The sequence below is a fragment of the Podarcis filfolensis genome (assembly GCF_964270895.1).
Source record: "Podarcis filfolensis genome assembly, chromosome: 6".
Taxonomy (NCBI): Eukaryota; Metazoa; Chordata; class Lepidosauria; order Squamata; family Lacertidae; genus Podarcis; species Podarcis filfolensis.
Window position 1 is genome coordinate 97,126,968 of NC_139609.1, and position 22,928 is coordinate 97,149,895.

At 48.9% G+C, this 22,928-nt stretch overlaps 1 protein-coding gene and 1 long non-coding RNA gene across 3 annotated transcripts in view; both read left to right on the top strand.

The window, feature by feature from the left end:
* The window catches only part of DNMT3B (DNA methyltransferase 3 beta), a 60,158-nt gene that overhangs the window by 29,382 nt on the left and 7,848 nt on the right, over positions 1–22,928 (top strand). The window contains exons 5-17 of one of the 2 annotated variants that reach the window (XM_083618561.1): positions 2,086–2,232; positions 5,246–5,404; positions 7,081–7,188; positions 9,300–9,441; positions 10,504–10,650; positions 11,237–11,281; positions 14,037–14,116; positions 15,388–15,500; positions 17,690–17,873; positions 18,629–18,713; positions 19,824–19,969; positions 21,191–21,281; positions 21,391–21,539. In XM_083618561.1, coding sequence (XP_083474687.1) covers positions 2,086–2,232; positions 5,246–5,404; positions 7,081–7,188; positions 9,300–9,441; positions 10,504–10,650; positions 11,237–11,281; positions 14,037–14,116; positions 15,388–15,500; positions 17,690–17,873; positions 18,629–18,713; positions 19,824–19,969; positions 21,191–21,281; positions 21,391–21,539 — 1,596 coding nt within the window. The remainder of the gene's footprint in view (positions 1–2,085; positions 2,233–5,245; positions 5,405–7,080; positions 7,189–9,299; positions 9,442–10,503; positions 10,651–11,236; positions 11,282–14,036; positions 14,117–15,387; positions 15,501–17,689; positions 17,874–18,628; positions 18,714–19,823; positions 19,970–21,190; positions 21,282–21,390; positions 21,540–22,928) is intronic. The other variant, XM_083618562.1, reaches the window with a different exon arrangement.
* On the top strand, positions 16,945–17,633 carry LOC310764882. Its single transcript, XR_014549316.1, has 3 exons — positions 16,945–17,091; positions 17,397–17,457; positions 17,527–17,633. It is a non-coding gene; the product is annotated as an uncharacterized lncRNA (long non-coding RNA).

Consider the following 22,928-nt stretch of genomic DNA (forward strand, 5'->3'; position numbering starts at 1 on the left):
CCTGTTGTCTTTGTCCATGGAGTTTTCTTGGCAGGGATACTGGAGCGGCTTGCTGGTTCCTCCTCCAGGTGGATCACGTTTGGTCAAAACTCTCCACTATGACCTGTTCATCTTGGGTGCCCTGCTCGGCATAGTTCATAGCTTCTCTGAGTTATTCAAGCCCCTTCGCCACGGCAAGGCAGTGATCCATGAAGGGGGGAGATCATCATACAACTCTAGCTCACATGGCCCTTAAATGTAAAATGTATGGAGATCATCATACATTTTACATTTAAGGGCCATGTGAGCTAGAGTTTCCACCAGGTGGGCATCGCATGGGCAGATACAGTGGTACCTCAGGTTAAGTACTTACCGTATTTTTCGCTCTATAACACGCACCCGACCATAACACGCACGTAGTTTTTAGAGGAGGAAAATCCGTAGACATGCCACCCGTAGTCATTCCCTCCATAACACGCACAGACATTTCCCCTTACTTTTTAGGAGGAAAAAAGTGAGTGTTATGGTGCAAAAAATACGGTAATTCGTTCCGGAGGTCCGTACTTAACCTGAAACTGTTCTTAACCTGAAGCACCACTTTAGCTAATGGGGCCTCCTCCTGCTGCTGCGCCGCCGGAGCCCGATTTCTGTTCTCATCCTGAAGCAAAGTTCTTAACCCGAGGTACTATTTCTAGGTTAGCGGAGTCTGTAACCTGAAGCATATGTAACCTGAAGCGTATGTAACCCGCGGTACCACTGTATAACTCATTATTGGACAGTGTCCAAGGTGTTTGGGAGAGCATTTCCATTAGGATAAGGTTACCAGAATTGTTTCAATGAATCCGGGGAAACTTTTCAACTTCAATAGATTTTGTATGGGGACTGATTTGTAAATCTGGGGACTGTCCTCGGGAAATGGGGATGTCTGGTAACCATACATTAGAACCCACACTATATGGCTAGATAGACGTCATCTTGGGGGTTCATCCTGTATCCAACCACCCCAGCACCCCACACTCTCATAAAATCATAGTCCTTACAAACACTTGCTCAATCCATTTTTCCTATACTGCACATATTAGAACCCTCCTTGTACCTCGCCCAGAGAAACAGAAACTAACAAAAACAGCTCTGGTCGTGCAAGAAGCAAATAACAGTAAGCTTAAGTTCTTGTGAAGCTGAACTGAATGCACTGTCTTGTTCACTTGTGGATTGTGAATGGTTGTTACAGTTGTGCAAAGACATGAGAATTCCTGTCAAATGTCCAATCCAGGTTTATCAGGACAACAAAGCATGTTTGGCTTTGCTGACTTCTGAAGGTTGTAAGCAAAGCACGAAGCACTTGCAATTGATGCTTCAACATGCTAGAGAATGTGTTCAGAAAGGACTCGTAACGGTGTCCTACATGCCAGGTAATGAAATTCCTGCTGATTTATTGTCCAAGGTTGTTCCAAGGGATCAGCACTGTACCTATGTACAGAAACTGGGTTTGTACTGAGATTGTAGCGACACGCTGCCCAGTGGTGTTCACAGAAAGGGGGAGGATGTTAGTTTCTGTTTCTCACTGAGCAGCTGCTGGGAGTCACAGGACTCTGTTTACATTGCAGAGACAGTCCAGACTCTTGGAAATCTCACGGGAGGGGAGACGGGATATGATGTTAGTGGTTTCCTGTTTCCTTTGTTCAGTTGCTCTCTGCTTTCATAGAGAGAGGATGTCTTTTCAGTTCTGCGTAGCTAGAAAATAAAACTCTTTACAATGTAGCCAAACCTCTCGTCTCTTCCCTGTGCTGGGAACCTTGCTGGATAGAATGTGCTTGAGGCCTTATCAAAGGCTCAGGTCATTAAACACGTCGGAGGTGATTTCAAAGGCTTAGCTCAGAGGAAGATGAGGCCTTATCAGCTTGGCCGAGCGGAGTTCCGACGGTTTTTCCCTTTAGCATCTAGCCACCTGGTACCTCCATAAATGGTTCTTACCAGTTTTTTGGGGGCCAGGCCTTTTTGCACATGTGTCACCGGTGCCTCACCAAAAACGAACCTGGCAGAAATCCCGTGGCCTCATCCATCTCTTTTCTCAAGGAGCTCAGCTCTTTTCTTCCTCTCTACCAGTTTTCCAGGAGAATCTCTGCATCTGCCCAAGTGGACTACTCAGAGGAGAACTTTGTGCAGTCCGGTCAGAGCGGCGGCAGCAGCAATATTGGGGTACCAAATGGCTGCCTCTTGACAGGGACCCCGAGAGATGCAGAGGAATACCAGGTGGGGCTGCTTTTGCCTGGTGGGGAGGGGGTTGGCGTGGCTACCTGGCTGAAGCTTAGCAAGGGGGTGGGCAGCTCTGAAACCCAGGGTGGTCAGAAGAAGGGGTTGTATTCTGGAGCAGCACACATGGATTATTTTGGGGGAAAGATTACAGTATAATGACCAAAACCTCACCTGCATCCTTATTTTCATTTATGCATTGCATTAATAGAATCATAGAATTGGAGATGTCTCACTTTTTCCTCTATGGAGATGAAAGCGGTTTATGTTGCTCTCTAGCTCAACCCCCCACAACAACCCTGTAGGGGAGGCTAGGCTGAGAGGGAGCGACTGGCCCCCCAAATCACACCGTGAGCTTCATGTTTGCCGAGTGGGGATTCGAACCCTGGTCTCTCCTTGGCATAGCTGTCAACTTACAGATTTGAAAATAAGGGACCAGCAGCCTCGAAAATAAGGGACCAGCAGCCAAAATAAGGGGTTTTCGGAGCACAGGTATGTTCAACTTCTGAGCCCCTCCAAGCCAAAGGCAGAAAGCCCAGCCAGCAGCCAAACGAAGCCTCAAGTGGTGGTTCCCACAGCGCAGCAACCCGGCAAAGGGGATGCAGCAAGGAAAACCACTGTCACCTCTCCGCTGGGAAGCACTGAGCAAAGGCGAGTCCCCAGGCAACGCAGCCCATTTGATTGGCACAAGGCATGCAAGCTCCACCCCCCAGTCGTTCTTAGACTTCTTATTGGGTGAGCAACGCAGCCAAGCAACACAGTTAGAGCCTCCCTCCTCCCTGGCCGGCAGGGAGGGAGGGAGAGGAGCTGCTTCCTTTGAAACCCGGGAAATTTAAGGGACATCATGAATAAGGGACAGCAGCGGGACACAGCGCTGGGATAAGGGAGTTCCCCGCCAAATAAGGGATGGTTGACAGCTATGCTCCTTGGTTCTCGCCTGGAACTCTAACCACTGCACCACCATGACCTCTTTTTTTGGGGTCTCCCGGCCGTGGTTTCTGGGCAAAGCATTGCAGATGGATTTCGCTTATGCGACTAATTTTTTTATTAATTAATTAATTTTATCGATCGATCGATCGATTGAATTTATATACCGCCCTATACTATATATTTTTTAGTTTGTTTTTATTATCAAAAGGATTTTGATTCCAGTCTCTAGCTCTGGGGTCTGCAAACTTTTGGGGGGCCAAGGGTCACACCTGGGATCTTGAGAGAGTGCATTGGGCGCCAGTCATAAAATGGCTGCCGCGGGGGACGTGTCGTCACGCAAAATGGCTGCCCTGTCTGAAAACAGAGATAGATAGAATCATAGAATCATAGAGTTGGAAGAGACCACAAGGGCCATCGAGTCCAACCCCCTGCCAAGCAGGAAACACCATCAGAGCACTCCTGACATATGGTTGTCAAGCCTCTGCTTAAAGACCTCCAAAGAAGGGAGACTCCACCACACTCCTTGGCAGCAAATTCCACTCTTACTGACAGCTCTTACTGTCAGGAAGTTCTTCCTAATGTTTAGGTGGAATCTTCTTTCTTGTAGTTTGGAACCATTGCTCCGTGTCCGCTTCTCTGGAGCAGCAGAAAACAACCTTTCTCCCTCCTCTATGTGACATCCTTTTATATATTTGAACATGGCTATCATATCACCCCTTAACCTCCTCTTCTCCAGGCTAAACATGCCCAGCTCCCTTAGCCGTTCCTCATAAGGCATCGTTTCCAGGCCTTTGACCATTTTGGTTGCCCTCCTCTGGACACGTTCCAGTTTGTCAGTGTCCTTCTTGAACTGTGGTGCCCAGAACTGGACACAGTACTCCAGGTGAGGTCTGACCAGAGCAGAATACAGTGGCACTATTACTTCCCTTGATCTAGATGCTATACTCCTATTGATGCAGCCCAGAATTGCATTAGCTTTTTTAGCTGCTGCGTCACACTGTTGGCTCATGTCAAGATGTTTGGGCCTGTTGAAGCGGGAGACTACTGGGAGCAAGAACTGAGCAGGGAGAGCAAACTGTCCCTGGAGCCTTGTGGATTTATTGAATTCCACTGCTGGAATGCCGGTGGGCACAACAGTGGCTGTGCAAACTGCGCTGGAGACCCCCGCTGTTGCCAACAACAATAAAAAGGCACCCTAGCATTTTTTTCTCTTTTCTTTTTTGCTGGGGGGCCCTTCCAGATCTTGAGTCCAGTCCCAGCCTTTTCCTGAAAGCCGCTTGCCAACCCTAAAAGGACCCTGTTGCTTCAGGCACAAAGGCATGCTTCGTTCAGCATCTTGCCTGTCCCAAAATTGCTGATGGAAAGGCAGCAAAAGACGGCAACTTGGACTACTGCAATGCACTCTACGTGGGGCTACCTTTGAAGGTGACCCAGAAACTACAACTAATCCAGAATGTGGCAGCTAGACTGGTGACTGGGAGTGGTCGCTGGGACCATATAAGACCGGTCCTGAGAGATCTGCATTGGATCCCAGTACGTTTCCGAGCACAATTCAAAGTGTTGGTGCTGACCTTTAAAGCCCTAAACAGCCTTGGTCCAGTATACCTGAAGGAGCATCTCCACCTCCATCATTCTACCCGGACACTGAGGTCCAGCGTCGAGGGCCTTCTGGCAGTTCCCTCCCTGCGAGAAGCCAAGTTACAGGGAACCAGGCAGAGGGCCTTCTCGGTAGTGGCACCCGCCCCGTGGAACTCCCTCCCACCAGAAAAACAACTACCTGACATTTAGAAGACATCTATGAAGGCAGCCCTGTTCAGGGAAGTTTTCAATGTGTGCCATTTTAATGTATTTTTAATCTTTTTTGGAAGCCGCCCAGAGTGGCTGGGGAAACCCAGCTAGATGGGCGGAGTACAAATAATAAATTATTATAATATTATTATTATTACCGTTGGTGACCCTGGGGGCTTCATGGAGCCACTGATTCAAGAGCCACTAATGGGCCACAGGGGCTCCCTGAAAATTCCCCGTTAGCGGGCCGTTTCTTTCCGCTTGCTTATCTTCAATCTCATTTGGTTTTTTCCAGGACAGCAAGGGTTTTCGAATCGGCGAGCTCGTCTGGGGGAAGATCAGGGGCTTTGCTTGGTGGCCCGCCATCGTCGTGTCATGGAAGGCCACATTCAACCGCAAGGCGGCCCCTGGGATACGTTGGGTCCAGTGGTTTGGCGATGGAAAGTTTTCGGAGGTGAGGGGAAAATAGGGGGAGGGCTGCCGATGCTGGATGCTGGTGGGGCACTTGGTATCTCGTCCCCGAGGTAAAATGAAGAATACACAAAGGAAATGCTGTCAGTGGGCACCAGGAAAATCACCTGCACTCATCCAGTATATATACGCGCGTGTATGCTTGTGTTTATCTCCCTCTCTCTGTATATATCTGTCTAAAGATATACAAAAGTTCATACCCAAAACAAAGTACCGTATTTTTCGCTCTATAAGACACACCAGACAAGATGCACCTAGTTTTTGGAGGAGGAAAACAAGAAAAAAATATTCTGAATCTCAGAAGCCAGAACAGCAAGAGGGATGGCTGGACAGTGAAAGCAGCAATCCCTCTTGCTGTTCTGGCTTCTGGGATAACTGCGCAGCCTGCATTCACTCCATAAGATGCACACACATTTCCCCTTACTTTTTAGGAGGGAAAAAGTGAGTCTTATAGAGCAAAAAATGCGGTATATTTTTTTATAATACACTGAAATGAAAGAATGTAAAAAGGAACAGAGGCAGAAATAAGCAAAATGGGAAATAAAGGAAGAAAGAAAAAGTGAAAGAAGAGAGAGGGAGAGAGAGAGAAGATTAAAGAAAGATAAAAAGACTTCCAGTTCTCTGTCCTGCAGCTAAATATAGTGTTCACTCATTAACACCCAACCATTCCATCTTCTGTAAACCAATATTTTCTTCAGTCCTCAAATCCAGATACGAACTGGGGTGTGTGTGTTTGTGTGTCCTTCCCAGAGCCTTTCTTGAAACGTGATTCCTGGAGTTGAGCCATTCAGACATTGGGACAGACACAAGGAGTATTTGTGGACCTCCTTTTGCACTTCTGAAAGTGGCTACTCGCATCTTCCAAGTGTTGGGGTGGGGGGGAAGGATGGCAGATGGTGGTGGCCCTGGCAATGCCGAGCATTTATGCCATGCTATAGGATGGCAAGCTCACCGCGAACCCCCTGTAAATACAACAGTCTGCAGGATGCGGGAGTTGTACTAGCGCAGCAGCCTTCTCCTGTCTGGGTCTCCAGAAATAATAATAATAATAATAATAATAATAATAATAATAATAATAATAATAATAATAATTTATTTATACCCTGCCCTTCCCGGTTCAAAAACCGGGCTCAGGGCAGCTAACAACAAAATTAAAACACTTTAAAACTATTATAAAAGCAGCATAAAATACAGTATAAAAACAGGAATAACAATAAAATTCAAAAATCAGTTAGATAATCATCAGGCCTTGCTGGCTGAATTGCTCCTACTTGGGCCAGAGAGGAGGGCAGGGGAGGGTTAGCTGTGGGGTATCAGAGCAGGTGATCTTCATAAAAGGGGAGAGGGAAGGAAGAAAAGGGAAATAAAAGATCAGGCTGAATTCAAATTAAAGGCCAGGCAGAATAGCTCTGTCTTACAGGCCTGACGGAAGTAGGTTGAATCCTGGTCTCCTGGGACAGAGCATTCCACCAGGTCGGAGCCACCACTGAGAAGGCCCTGTAACTGCCTCCCAGCCCAGCATCCCCTCTCCCTCCTCTTGAGGAGTTTTGCAGGGGGCGGTGGGTGGGTGATTTTCCTCAAAGCAGCCCCATGGACCTGTCCTGATCTCGGGGGAAGCCGTCTTGTTCCTGTGGCTGAGCTTTGCCGTTTCCACCGCAGGTCTCGGTAGACAAGCTGGTGGGGCTGTTGGCGTTCCAGGAGCATTTCAACTCCACCACGTTCCACAAGTTGGTTTCGTACCGGCAAGCCATCCTTCATGTCTTGGAGGTAAGGGGCAGGCAGAGAGACGGGGAGCCTGGCTAGCAGGGCCTGGCGCCATTCCACCCAGAGGAGGGAGCTGCGGGAATAACCTTACAATACACCTTTCTCAAGGAAAAAGCGGGAGGGTCCTGGTCTCCACCTCTCCCGTCCGTCTTCTAAGGATGAGGGTAAAAGCATCCTGAAGCTCTGTGGTGTAGCTATGATTCCTGAATTGCCTAGGGTGGGACTAGAACTGTGGTTCCCAACGTGGGGCACACGCCCCACAGCGGGTCAATTTGATTTTTAAGGGGGGCAATTCGAGAATGAGTTATTAACAGTTAATGGCCTTTTAGGCTTCCTCCACGTGAATAGAAGCTCACTGTTTGAATAATAAGTACCGCTCCGGCGGGAAGGTAAACGGCGTTTCTGTGCACTGCTCTGGTTTGCCAGAAGCGGCTCAGTCATGCTGGCCACATGACCCGGAAGCTGTACGCCGGCTCCCTCGTCCAGTAAAGAGAGATGAGCGCCGCAACCCCAGAGTCGGCCACAACTGGACCTAATGGTCAGGGGTCCCTTTACCTTTACAGCGTATTTACAAGCAGTTTATTCAGCATACAACAGGACAAAGGGGGGAAAAACATGTCTTCTCCCTTTCATGTCCAGGCAAGAAGCATAAAGCAAAAGCTATACACAAACGGAAGTTCCCAGCAAGCTGTGCTGGAATGTAAACAGATACAGTGGTACCTCGGGTTACATACACTTCAGGTTACATACGCTTCAGGTTACAGACTCCGCTAACCCAGATATAGTGCTTCAGGTTAAGAACTTTGCTTCAGGATGAGAACAGAAACCGTGCTCCGGCGGCACGGTGGCAGCAGGAGGCCCCATTAGCTAAAGTGGTGCTTCAGGTTAAGAAAAGTTTCAGGTTAAGAACGGACCTCTGGAACAAATTAAGTACTTAACCTGAGGTACCACTGTATGTGATATAGCACAGCTCCACACATCTGTTTAGGTGGAACGGAACATCAGTATCCTAACAGGAACAGCCCAAGACTTCCACACACACTAGCCAGGCTTGTGCCCTGAAGAGGCCACTTCAGTATTGCTGACACCCCTGGAGGTAGACTCCATTGTCTCCCGAGACAAACAAGATGAATTTTAACAGGGAGAAATGTAAAGTATTGCACTTGGGCAAAAAAAAATGAGAGGCACAAATACAAGATGGGTGACACCTGGCTTGAGAGCACTACATGTGAAAAGGATCTAGGAGTCTTGGTTGACCACAAACTTGACATGAGCCAACAGTGTGACGCGGCAGCTAAAAAAGCCAATGCAATTCTGGGCTGCATCAATAGAAGTATAGCATCTAGATCAAGGGAAGTAATAGTGCCACTGTATTCTGCTCTGGTCAGACCTCACCTGGAGTACTGTGTCCAGTTCTGGGCACCACAGTTCAAGAAGGACACTGACAAACTGGAACGTGTCCAGAGGAGGGCAACCAAAATGGTCAAAGGCCTGGAAATGATGCCTTATGAGGAACGGCTAAGGGAGCTGGGCATGTTTAGCCTGGAGAAGAGGAGGTTAAGGGGTGATATGATAGCCATGTTCAAATATATAAAAGGATGTCACATAGAGGAGGGAGAAAGGTTGTTTTCTGCTGCTCCAGAGAAGCGGACACAGAGCAATGGATCCAAACTACAAGAAAGAAGATTCCACCTAAACATTAGGAAGAACTTCCTGACAGTAAGAGCTGTTCGACAGTGGAATTTGCTGCCAAGGAGTGTGGTGGAGTCTCCTTCTTTGGAGGTCTTTAAGCAGAGGCTTGACAACCATATATCAGGAGTGCTCTGATGGTGTTTCCTGCTTGGCAGGGGGTTGGACTCGATGGCCCTTGTGGTCTCTTCCAACTCTATGATTCCATGAGACAGACGGATGCCGACCAACATTTTTGGGTAGCCTGGGCCCAGGGCATATGGGACTTTATAGGTCCTAACCTATATCAGGTAGGAGCTGCAAGGAGCCTTGCACATCCCGCTCTGCTGTGAAGCAGCCAGGGGCAGGAATTTAGGCAGCACAATCCAGGATGCCCACCTGCTCTGCGACACCTTCGCAAGGCCTCCTCCTCTTCCTCCTGGCAGGTGGCAAGCAGCCGAGCGGGCAAGTCGTTCTCGAGCGCCCCGGGGGACTCTCTCGAAGACAAGCTGAAGCCCATGGTGGAATGGGCCATGAATGGCTTCAAGCCCACTGGAGGGAAAGGACTGAAGCCCCCCAAGACCTCAGGTAAGGAGCTGGCTGGGGGAGGCTTGGGCGAGGAAACCCAGCAAGAGGGCAGTGGGAGCCCGGAGGAACCTGACTCTGAGAGCTGTTATTGTTGTTGTAAACAAAAATCTGCCCCCTTTCCCTTATGGGGTGTCCAAGAGCCCATATAGAGTCCTTACGTAGGTTCCCTATTGGTAGGAGAAAATAACAGAGGCCAACCCGAGAATATTGAGAAGCAAAGCAGCTAGTAAGCCTGATCTTTATTGATCTGTTGCAACAGGGTGCTCCCCTCACACGCAGGAGAGAGGAGGAACCCAGAACAATGGTGCGCAAGGCCTTATATAGACTTTTGAAATTGCCACCCTGTAGATCACGAACACCCCCAGATACATCATACCTACATCACAGAAAAGGCGGTCTACAGCAGAAATCTGAGTGCTTTGTTTACCTCCTGTCTGCCAGGTTACCTGTTTAATGGTCACTTGATTGGATTGCCTGGGGAGCCTGGCCAGTCTTTTGTAATGATAAATACTTAGTTCCTGAGCCAGGTCACAGGCTCACACCCTATTCAAACACAGACATACCCGTAAGACAGGATTTGTGAAGGAAAAGACAATGGGGAGGCTTTTCAATTTCCCTTTGACCTTGCAGAGAAAACATTTGGTCAGTTTGGGAATCAAAAATGGTTTCAGGTCGGTCATCCTGTGCCAATCTATGTACGTGCTTGGTTGGTACATTTATTATATATCTAAGACCTTAAAATTCTTATCACATTGTGGCTGCTGCCTACAGACAAATTCTCCACATTTGTTCACAGTGCAGAATTACGGGGTTTACAGCTTGAATATTTGACAGGGAGCCTGACCGTTTTGTCTTCAGCATAGGCTTGCTTGTGCTGGACATTCCTACTAGCTTTCCCTGTGCAGGATGCAATCTTTGAAGAAGGCCCCTGCGGCTCCTTGTGGGGATGGCAGACCCCCCACTCCAGGACCCCCAACCTGCCTGCAAACCATTCCCCTTTCCCCTTTCCACCTGCGAAAGAAGATGTCTGTCCGACTAAAGCCAGCTGTCCTTTCTCTGCAGACAGCAGTCTCCTCAGGGAGAAAAGCTCTGAAGAATCTGCCGCTCCTGAACTGCCTTCCCCTGAACCTGCCCCCCCAGCCAAGCGGCTCAAGACTAATGTCTGCAATGGGAGCAACAAGGAGCAGGCAGAGGACAACCAGAGCAGAGGTAGGATTGGGACCGGATTGGGGTTGGGGGGTGTGGAGGGAGGGAGGGAGAGGCACCTGCAGAGGTGCAATTTTATTGAAACAACAACAACCCTTACTGCACATAATAAAAGTATATAAGGCTAAAATCCCTGACATGCTAGTGTTCTATGTGCAGGGAGATTTTTTTTTATAAAAAAGAATTATTTCATAAATTTTATATATCACTCGATTGCAAAGAAACAAACAAACTCATAGTGGTTTACAAAAGGAATACAACAAAAGTAAAAATAGCATTCAGATCATAATTACAATAAGCGATAAGCTAGAAGCAGATGTTAGTGTTCTGCATATCTGGGTCGGAGTGTCTAAACAAAGTTTTTAGTAGGTGTCCAAAAAGTACCATGCAGGTTCCTGCCTGATGTCAGTAGGCAGGGACATGGAGTGCGTATGTGCCATTTAATCCTATGGAACATAGAAAGCCGGTTCTTCGTACAACTCTGAAACTCTTTTAAGGAGTCCCAGTTTGCCGCATGTGGGCTTGTGTCCTGGCCTCTCCGAGGGGAGGCACTTCACTCGCTAACTCGTCGTTGCCGCTTTCTTTCCAGAGTCGATGGCTTCTGAAGTCAGGCACAACAAGAAGAGCTTGGAAGGTAAATGGCAAGGGTCAGCAAACTTACCACGCCTCGGGCTGGTGTCTCCAGTGCCGATTGCGCGGCGGGCCGGAGGGCGGGGGAGCGTGTGCGCATATGCGTGCGCACACGGTATTTCCGGTGCATTTCCAGGTCAGAGGAGCACTCAAAATAGCTTGTGCGCATGTGCGCGGGCCTCCTCTGACCCGGATGTGCACGGGAAATAACGCTTGTGCATGCGCAAATAACGCTTGTACATGCGCGCAAGCTATTTCCGGTGCTCCTCCGACCCGGAAGTGGGCAGCTGCGCAGCGCAGCACCAGTAAGAGCGGGCGGCGGGCGTTGTTGGCCGGATAAACAAGTCCCTTGGGCCTTATCTGGCCCGCGGGCCTTAGTTTGGGGACTCCCAGTAAAGAGCACCTTCAGCATCAAAGCTTGGCCTGATTCAGGCCCAGAAGACCACCCCCCTCGCCTGCAGATACTCCCTGTCATGTGTCAGTAGCAGATGGAAAGGAATAATACAGTGGTGCCCCGCAAGACGAATGCCTCGCTAAACGAAAAACCCGCAAGACGAAAGGGTTTTCCGATTTTTTAGCGGCTTCGCAAGACGAATTTCCCTATGGGCTTGCTTCGCAAGATGAAAGCCCACAGGGAAATCTCCGGGGACAGCGGGGAAGCGCAGCGCGCCTTCTCCTCTGTTCCCGGACCTGTCCTGAAGGCTTGCGGTGGGAGGTCCGGGAACAGAGGAGAAGGCGCGCAGCGCTTCTCCTCTGTTCCCGAGGCTTGCGGTGGGAGGAGGGTTTTTCCTCCCCACCGCCAACATTCAGAACAGCATTCTGAATGTTGGTGGTGGGGAGGAAAGCCCTCCTCCTACTGCAAGCCTTCAGGACAGGTCCGGGAACAGAGGAGAAGGCGCGCAGCGCTTCTCCTCTGTTCTCGGACCTGTCCTGAAGACTTGCGGTGGGAGGAAGGTTTTCCTCCCCACCGCCAACATTCAAAACAGCATTCTGAATGTTGGCGGTGGGGAGGAAAGCCCTCCTCCCACCGCAAGCCTTCAGGACAGGTCCGGGAACAGAGGGGAAGGTGCGCAGCGCTTCTCCTCTGTTCCCGACCTGTCTTGAAGACTTGCGGTGGGAGGAAGGTTTTCCTCCCCACCGCCAACATTCAGAAGGCTGTTCTGAAGGCTGGCGGTGGGAAGAAAAGCCCTTCTCCCGCCGCCAGCCTTCAGAAGAGTTCCCCCAGGGCTGCCTAGGCTGCGGATAGCAGCCTGCTGCCCCGCGCGAGGGGCGCTCTGCTTAAGAGCGCCCCTCGCGCGGGGCAGCAGGCTGCTATCCGCAGCCTAGGCAGCCCTGGGGGAACTCTTCTGAAGGCTGGCGGCGGGAGAAGGGCATTTCTTCCCACCGCCAGCCTTCAGAAGGCTGTACTGAAGGCTGGCGGTGGGGAGAAAAGTCCTTCTCCCCCCGCCAGCCTTCAGAAGAGGTCCGGGGACAGACTGTCCCCGGACCTGGTCTGAAGGCGGTCTCCATAGGAACGCATTAATTGATTTTCAATGCATTCCTATGGGAAACCGTGCTTCGCAAGACGAAAAACTCGCAAGAAGAAAAAACTTGCGGAACGAATTAATTTCGTCTTGCGAGGCACCACTGTATTCAGGTTGCTGATGCTGACCACACAGCGCGTAGGTAAACTGTGGCACTCCCTGCCGCAGGGATGGCCACCAACCTGGATGACTTGAAAAGAGGGTTGGAGAAATTAATGCAAGAGGAAGGACCATCCACCTTGACCTGCCCATGAAAATAGGGTTGCCATACAGTCATACCTCAGGTTACAGACCCTTTTGATTGCGTTTTTTCAGGTTATGGACCCGCTGAAACCCGGAAGTACTGGAACGGGTTACTTCTGGGTTACGGTGGTTGCACATGCGCAGAAGCACTAAATCACGCTTTGCGCATGCGCATAAGTGCCAAATCGCAACCTGCGAGTGCGCAGACGCGCCGCTGCGGGTTGCGAACGTGCATCCCACACGGATCCCGTTCGCAACCCGCGCTTCCACTGTATTTCAAAAAGCAAAGATCTGGAAGCAAAGTTTTTGAGCTTTTTGTTTTCGAGCTACTTTTAAGCAAATTCACCCAACATCTAGACTTCCAATATGGGATTTTCCCGGACATTTTTAGTGATTTCAATCTGGACACTGTTACCCACTGCCGTATTCTGGTTATGTCAGGGAATTCCCATACGTATGGCAACCCTACATGAAAAACAAGTCTAGAGTCGGAGCCTAGGAGATGTCCTTGTTCCAGGATCTCTTCCCATTGTGAGACTTTCGTGGGTGAGAGGAGTTTGTTTGGACGCTGGGGGAGAACCTGGAGGCTGAGGGGGAGGGTGAATTGATATTGGAAAATGAATTGATAATCGATTGATATATGTTATTAACTTTGTATCAATGCCATGTTGTTGTATGCAACTGTATTTTGTAATATTTTATTTAGAATCATAGAACTGTGGAGTTGGAAGGGCTGCTGTTGCTACAGTTCTCTGCACTCCACTTAGAGATATTTTTAACACATTAAGCAGTATAGAAATCAATCAATCAATCAATCAATCAATCAATCAATCAATGCCGTGTGAGACCATTGGCCTTTCAAGCTCATTGCTCTCTACCAGTATTGGTAGAATCTCTCCAGACTGAACGCTGGGACCATTTTGCCTTATGTCAGATGCACTCTAAGGAGTGCTCATTAAAACTCTACTCACTTGTCCTTCGCTCGTTGAACAGACAGCTGCTTGTCGTGTGGGAAGAAGAATCCGGTGACCACCCACCCCCTGTTCGAAGGGGGCCTCTGCGAGACTTGCCAGGTGAGTGTCCAGGTGATTTGGGGGGGGGGGTGTTCCTCCAACCCATTTCATGCAGAGCCATTGCCTTACTTAACAACACGGGACCAGATTACCTGCGAGATCGCCTTACCCCATGAAAGCCACTTCAATTTGCGGAACTGGCGCTGTTCCACATCTGTAAGAAGCCATAGAGACATAGGATTGTCCAGCCCCCTGTAATGCAGGAATCTCAACTACAGAATCCATGACAGATGGCCGCTTCGTTCTTAATTTGTGTGTTTGTAAGAGCAGATCTCCACTGATACCCTAACAGCCATGAAATTTGATTGTTCTCTAAATGGACTTTCATTTTTGCTGCTGTAAGAAGTCGTCCTTTCCTATAATAATCTTTTAAATAATATAAATGGAGTCCTTGCAACATTCACATTATATAATCTGTTTTTATTTTGAAATAAGAGGACGATGCTGTATTGGAATTATAGGTGACAGTCCTGGAGCTAAAACTTTTGCCTGTTTTTTTATTCTAAATCATGCTTGTGTACAGTGGTACCTTGGCTGTTAAACGGCTTGGCTCCAGAACAAATTGGTTCCCGAACGCCACAAACCCGGAAGTAAGTGTTCCGGTTTGTGAACATTTTTCAGAAGCCGTACATCCGACGCAGTTTCCGCTTGAGTGCACGCCTTGGTTTTTGAATGGTTTCAGGAGTCAAATGGACTTCAGGAATGGATTAAGTTCGAGAACCACGGTACCACTGTATTGGGATTTGTAAACTTAATAATCAAAGCTTATTTTTCATTAAAGCTAATACCCTTATAGGATCACCATCAATTTCTATATTCTCCAGTGTTGACTACTGCATTCTCTTACTGGATGGCTGACTTGGCTTGCTTCACAATAGCTACTTAAATTTGGAATGTCCCAACCGCCGAATAAATGTTTTTTTAATATGTAATTGGTCCAATTGAAATATTAACTTTTATTTAAAAAATTCTGCCATTGTTTTAATTGTTTTCACTATCCTTTTATTCTTCTTGTTAAACCGCTTTGAGTTTTTTTGTACAACCAAGCAGGATGTAAATTTTGCTAAATAAAAAAATACTGCAAATGTCCCCAGCCTTGCCCCTTCCAGATTGTTCGGACTACAATTCCCATCAGCTTCAGCTGTAGTCCGAAAAATGTGGACGGGGCCAGGCTGGGGGTGGCTGGCCTTCTCTGAAACTTATTTGGGGGCTAGGGACACCCAGGAAATCGGAAACTGTTTAAATCTGCCACAGATCTCTTTTCCTCGCAGGTTCAGTTCCTAGAATTTTTCTACATGTACGATGAAGATGGGTACCAGGCTTACTGCAGCATCTGTTGCGCGGGGAACGAGCTGCTTCTCTGCGACAATGCCAACTGCTTCAGGTGAGAGACCTCACCTGTCTCAAGAATCCAAACTACAGCATCCATGACAGAACCCTTGGAACCAAACCCCTGAGCTAGCTGCAATTGTATTGGGCGGAATAATAATAATCGCGGGTGGTGCTGTAGTCTCAACCACTGAGCCCCTTGGGCTTGCTGATCAGAAGGTTGGCGGTTCGATTCCCTGCGACGGGGTGAGCTCCCGTTGCTCTGTCCCAGCTCCTGCTAACCTAGCAGTTCGAAAGCACGCCAGTGCAAGTAGATAAATAGGTACTGCTCCGGCGGGAAGGTAAACAGCGTTTCCGTGCGGGGTACAAATAATAAATTATTATTATCACTATTACTAATACTACTACTAATGCACACTATATAGAAGAAAATTCCTCCAATACCCCCCCTTTTGCTGTACATGCAGAACCCTCCTTGTGCTTTATCTGGCGTTATTTTTCTTTGTAACATTCGGCAGTCAGGTTCCTTCTAGTTTTGTGGTCGGGCCACACTCTTGCATAGTAATACTGGCCTTACTGATAATGCGTTTTGCAGAATTTCGACCTGGCTGTGGAGGAACAGAGGAGCTGCCCATCCTTACTGTCACGGTCCGGTCTACGGGCAATCGAAGTCCCGGCTGAGGACGTCAGAACCAGGGGCAAGAAGGCGGGGTGGGAGCAGGAACGAGAGTCCAGAAGGGTCCGAGGATCGGGAAGCAGGGAGTCAGGAAGTCAGGGGTCCGAGGATCGGGAAGCAAGGAGTCACGAAGTCAGGGGTCTGAGGGTCGAGAAGCAAGGAGTCACGAAGTCAAGGGTCCGAGGGTCGAGAAGCAAGGAGTCACGAAGTCAGGGGTCTGAGGGTTGAGAAGCAAGGAGTCACGAAGCCAAGTGTCCAAGGGTCAAGAAGCAAGGAGTCACGAAGTCAAGGGTCCGAGGATCATAGAATCATAGAACTGTAGAGTTGGAAGGGACCCTGAGGATCATCTAGTCCAGCCCCCTGCAATGCAGGAATATGCAGCTGGTCCATACAGGGATCGAACCTGCAACCTTGGTGTTATCAGACCATGGTCTAACCAACTGAGCTATCCAGGTTGAGAAGCAAGGAGTCAGGAAATCAAGGGTCCGAGGGTTGAGAAGCAAGGAGTCAGGAAGTCAAGGGTCCGAGGGTCGAGAAGGAAGGAGTCAGGAAGTCAAGGGTCCGAGGGTCGAGAAGCAAGGAGTCAAGAAGTCAAGGGTCCGAGGGTCGAGAAGCAAGGAGTCAGGAAGTCAAGGGTCCGAGGGTCGAGAAGCAAGGAGTCAAGAAGTCAAGGGTCCGAGGGTCGAGAAGCAAGGAGTCAAGAAGTCAAGGGTCCGAGGGTCGAGAAGCAAGGAGTCAAGAAGTCAAGGGTCCGAGGATCAGGAAGCAAGGAGTCAGGAAGTCAAGGGTCCGAGGGTCGAGAAGCAAGGAGTCAGGAAATCAAGGGTCCGAGGGTCGAGAAGCAAGGAGTCAGGAAGTCAAGGGTCCGAGGGTCGAGAAGGAAGGAGTCAGGAAGTCAAGGGTCCAAGGGTCGAGAAGCAAGGAGTCAAGAAGTCAAGGGTCCGAGGGTCGAGAAGCAAGGAGTCAGGAAGTCAAGGGTCCGAGGGTCGAGAAGCAAGGAGTCAAGAAGTTAAGGGTCCGAGGGTCGAGAAGCAAGGAGTCAGGAAGTCAAGGGTCCGAGGGTCGAGAAGCAAGGAGTCAGGAAATCAAGGGTCCGAGGGTCGAGAAGCAAGGAGTCAGGAAGTCAAGGGTCCGAGGGTCGAGAAGCAAGGAGTCAGGAAGTCAAGGGTCCGAGGGTCGAGAAGCAAGGAGTCAGGAAATCAAGGGTCCGAGGGTCGAGAAGCAAGGAGTCGGGAAGTCAAGGGTCCGAGGGTCGAGAAGCAAGGAGTCAGGAAGTCAAGGGTCCGAGGATCAGGAAGCAAGAAGCCAAACGCAGCAAGGCAGGAAATGTGTTGCTGTGGCAAAGAGCCGAAGGGAAAGGCTGACCTTATATCCCTTCCCTGTTCTTGCCACCAGGTGCAGCGAGTTACCAAGCAGCCTCACCTGTGCGGCCGCGCCTTGCCTCTCCAGAACAAACTTAGGAAGGCCCCAATCCTGCGAAGCCCTACTGGTCACAGAGCCTGGCTCCTGCACGCACTCCTGACACTTACGGACCCCCCCCCCCGTTCCTCTTCCCTTGTTTTGTGCAGGTGCTTCTGTGTGGACTGCCTGAACCTGCTAGTGGGTCGCGGGGCGGCCGACGCAGCCAGGAAGGAGGACCCCTGGAGCTGCTACATGTGCCAGCCGCAAGAGCGTCACGGGATGCTTCAGAGAAGGGGCGACTGGAACACCCGCCTGAAGGAGTTCTTCACGGATGAGAAGGGGCTGGAATACGTAAGGAAACAGGGGTGTGGTTAAAGGGGGACAGCGTAGCCCACCTGCCCTAAAGTAGAATTATAGAATTGTAGAGATGCACTGATGTTCGGATCCTGCTTTTTGGCTTCCCATTGAAACACCTGGCTGCTGCCTGTGAGAACAGGATGCACTCCTGTTATACAAAAATCTCCAAATGGGCCCGGATTTCAATGTCTAAAACTCCTGGTAGAGGACAAGGATCCAGAGATCACACTAAGGGTGGCCAAATTCTGTGCGACTGCCATAAAACTTAGGAAACAAGCTGTACTACCAGAACGATTAAGGTTTTAAATGATAATTTTAGGTTATATTTCAGTGATCAAGATTTAATATTTTTTTTAACTGCCGCTATATCTGAATTGTCTCTATTATGCCCATTTCCAATTCAATGTATTCCTGTTGTGTTTTATGATTTTCCTGATATTGTAAGTGACCCGGAACTGGTCTGTGACCGTAATAGTAAAATTCTATTCTGAGAACAGGATGCTGGACTAGATGGGCCGTGGGCCTGATCCTGCAGGCTATTGTTACACCATGTTCTTAGGTCCAGTTGGTGATGTGAAACATATGCATTTGATTTTCTTAATGGCTAGGATTCACACTTCTTGCATGTGGCAACCTTAGAAGAGGCTTCCTATATTTGCAATGAACTTAAGCCAGTGGGAGAGATGGGCACCGGTGGTGGCTGGTGGTGCCATTTCTACTCTCTCTCTCCCCCCGCTCTCTTCTCACAGGAGCCACCAAAAATCTACCCTGCCATCCCAGCGGCAAACAGGAGGCCAATCAGAGTGCTGTCTCTCTTTGATGGAATTGCAACAGGTGAGAGGCCCCCTCAACGAACTCTGATGTCTGAGAATCATAGAAGTATTTCTTGCACCCTGCCCATCTGACTGGGTTGCCCCAGCCACACAACGAAACATCCAAAGGGCCACACACCAATATGCTAGGAGCGGGTTCAAATCACAGGTTTGCTAGGGCAGTGAGTAGCTCATTTAGCTGATGGGCAGGTCCATCATTCACTTTGCCAATCTCACCATTTTGTTTTCCTCCTGCTGGTTTAATAACACATTATGAATGTTAAAAGTAGGACGTCATGTGTCCATGCAGGACTAATCTATACTGGCGCCTTATAACGTTATAAATGCGTTATAAAAGTGTGACACCAGGGCGCTGTACATCAGTCAATGGAAAACTGCACTGAGAGCTTTACAACTCCTTTTAGCGTTTTTTCAGATCAGTGGAGATCCAGCCATAGTTATCAAAACCATTCCTTAAGGTTAAAAACCACGAGTGTATCTCCGCCCCTGGTCCCCCTGCACAGAGAATGCCATGGTGGTCCTGCGCTGGGCACAAGCTGTAGCATAGTAATGGCACTGTGAAAAATTTTCGTTGATAACCCTTGAGAAAAATTGCTGCTCTGCCTTGCTAGGTCATAGTGAGGATGGATGAGAAGAGCCATCATCACCGCTAAAGGACAGCTCATCCCACAGTGGTGGTCGAGCCTGTACCCTCCTTCCTTAAGGCCAGTCTGGTTCATTTGACCCCGTGTCTATCTCTGTCCACCTTCCTTCCCCTGTCCTGCATCTTCCAGGCTGTCCCATGACATTCGTGATTTGTTTTGGTCCCATCACCGATCTTTTGTTGGCAGTGTTGTTCCTCATCAAACGATGTTGCGCATGCATGACTTGTGTGTGTGTGTGTGTGTGTGTGAACAAAATGTGCACTGGGAAAATGTCCTTCTCCATGCCACAGTAGCAGCCAGAGCATGCGCATCAACACTGCAGCTCCTGAGAGTCTCTTGTTTCTGTCGGGATGTGGACACCCTGCGCATCTTGGCTCCCACAGTTGGAGCTGTTTGCCAGGGAATCACGAGAGAATCTCAAGGGCCACCTCTCCCATCTCCTCACCCGTGGTGCTTTGACTCTTTAGGCTACCTCGTCCTGCGGGATCTTGGCATCCAGGTGGAGAAGTACGTCGCCTCTGAGATCTGCGAGGAGTCCATAGCTGTGGGAACTGTGCGGCACGAAGGGAACATCAAATACGTGCATGACGTCAGGAACATAACCAAGAAAAATGTAAGGAGATACCCTGTGGTCTAGTTGAGGCGGCTGGCTGGTTGTATTGGAAGCCGGGTCAAAATGTTTGTTATTATTTATTAAATTTATATACTGCCTTTCATAAAGAGACCATACGGTGGTCTACAACATAAAACATCAAGTACATAATATAATAATAGCACAAGGGGGGGGAAAGACAAATACCTCCCCACTCGCACTTTAAAAGGTCATCTTTTTTTAATTAGCCAAAGGTTTTGGAGAAGACGAATGCTTTTGCCTGGCACCTACAGATGTGTAACCAAGGTGCCAAGCAAACCTAATTGGGGAGAGCATCTCACAAATGGAGAGCCCCTGCAGAAAAGGTCTGTTCCTGTACTGCCACCATCTGGACCTCACGCATAGCTGGCAACGTTTTCCTTTTTTTGAAAGGGAAATTCCCTTATTCCGAATAGGATTCCTCACAAGAAAAGGGAAAAGTTGACAGCTATGACCTCATGTGGACGAGGCACACAAAGAAAGCATCAGATAATACATTTATTTATTGAACAGAACTGATATAGTGCTTGATTGTGGTTTAAAAGATGTTTATTTTATTATAAATAACTATGGTGAGAAGAGGATGCTGGGCTCCTTTGGGCCTGACCCAGCTGTCTGGCTCTTCTGGGGTCTTCTGCGATGTGGTCATTTTGTGCAGGGCCAGGTTTAGGTTTGATGAGGCCCTAAGCTACTGAAGGTAATGGGGCCCTTTATATGTCCAGCTGTCCTTTGTCAACAACAAATTGTTGCTGTTTTTTTGTGTTGAATATATGCTATTTGGTAATTTATGGACCTAGTAGGTATCTAAAGCCATTTGCACATCAAAGTAATTGTTGAACTGAAATACAATTAAGAAGAAGTATATTAAAAGTGAAATAATTATTAAGCTCTAACATAAAATGATTGGGGGCCCATTACTTACATCATAGGAGCCTATACAACACAAAACGCTGTTGCTGTATGTAGGTTTTATTTTATTTGTTTTCTATCTTATATTTTGAAAATGCACATCCAGTTTTCCCCCCTTTAATTTTTTTGGGGGCCCCCAAGAGAGTGGGGCCCCAACCTAGAGCTTGTTTAGCTTATACGTAAATCCGGCACTGATTTTGTGAAGCCCCAGAAGCCTGGGATTTACAAACAAGACAGGCAACATGACTTTGCACTTGACCTTGCAAAACCCATTGCTCTGCTTGCCTGTTGCAGATTGACGAATGGGGCCCTTTTGACCTGGTGATTGGCGGAAGCCCCTGCAACGACCTCTCCATCGTGAACCCTGCCAGGAAGGGCCTGTATGGTAAGCAGCCCTTGAAAGGATGGGGGCTCTCAGCTTGGCTCCTCAACCCCCAGGTTATTTTTTTTTTAATGTCCTACATTCCTTTGACCCACCCGTCTTCCCTTTGCAGAGGGGACCGGGCGACTCTTCTTCGAGTTCTACCACCTTCTCAATTACACACGCCCCAAAGCCGGGGAGGAGCGCCCCTTCTTTTGGCTGTTTGAGAATGTCGTGGCCATGCGCATCAACGACAAGAGGGACATCTCTCGTTTCCTGGAGGTAAAGGCTGGGGGGGGGGTGTCAGTCTTTTCCTCAAGGGCCAGAAGCTTTTGAAAAACAGAAGAGAAAAAAATAGAGGATGACTGAGAACGCCCTTGAGCTCTGCAAAATGTGTTTGCAATTATTTAATTGAAGGCATGGATCCTGCTTTTGCATGGGTGGGTTCTAATAGGGGCAGACTAGAAGGTAGAACCAGGACGCGGGTGGTGCTGTGGGTAAAACCACAGAGCCTAGGACTTGCCGATCAGAAGGTCAGTGGTTCAAATCCCCACAACGGGGTGAGCTCCCATTGCTTGGTCCCTGCTCCTGCCAACCTAGCACTTCGAAAGCACCTCAAAGTGCAAGTAGATAAAGAGGTACCGCTCCAGCGGGAAGGGAAATGGCGTTTCTGTGTGCTGCTCTGGTTCTCCAGAAGTGGCTTAGTCATGCTGGCCACATGACCCAGAAGCTGTACGCCGGCTCCCTCAGCCAATAAAGCGAGATGAGTGCCGCAACCCCAGACTCTGCCACGACTGGATCTAATGGTCAGGGGTCCCTTTACCTTTACCTTAGAAGGTAGAAGAAGGCTTTTGGGGTGTTAAGTGAATGCCCATTAGCGGGATGCCCTGTTGTGTAAGACCTTCCTGTGCCCGTGTTTCATCCAAAACCCTTTAAACGATCTTTGTTGTACTGTCCACCTCTTTTCCATTTCCCTTTTCATAATTTGTGCCCCTGCACTTAAGGACCTTGCTCAGCTCCTTTGCGTGGCCTTGCTCTGATGACCGTGCAGCGGACTGTTCACAATCGGCGTACAACCGATTCTAGGAATCCATTTACTTTATTTTTTCCGTGTATGAAGGTAAAGGTAAAGGGACACCTGACCATTAGGTCCAGTTGTGGCCGACTCTGGGGTTGCGGCGCTCATCTCGCTTTACTGGCCGAGGGAGCCAGCGTACAGCTTCTGGGTCATGTGGTGTGCATGACTAAGCCGCTTCTGGCGAACCAGAGCAGCACACAGAAATGCCGTTTACCTTCCCGCCGAAACGGTACCTATTTATCTACTTGCACTTTGACGTGCTTTCGAACTGCTAGGTTGGCAGGAGCAGGGACCAAGCAATGGGAGCTCACCCCGTCATGGGGATTCGAACCGCCGACCTTCTGACCGGCAAGTCCTAGGCTCTGTGGTTTAATCCACAGTGCCACCCGCGTCCCTTGTTTCCGTGTATAAGGTGATGTTTTTTCCAAAATTTTTCTATTCCAAAATTGGCGGTCTTATACACGGGTGGTTAAAAAAACATGCGCACAAGGGCTGTAGGGCAAATTCCCCCCAAAAATCTCAGCAAGGTTCGGCGATGTGTCCCCCCCCAAAAAAAACACCTTAGGGCGATCTCAGGTACCAGCGGAGGGTGC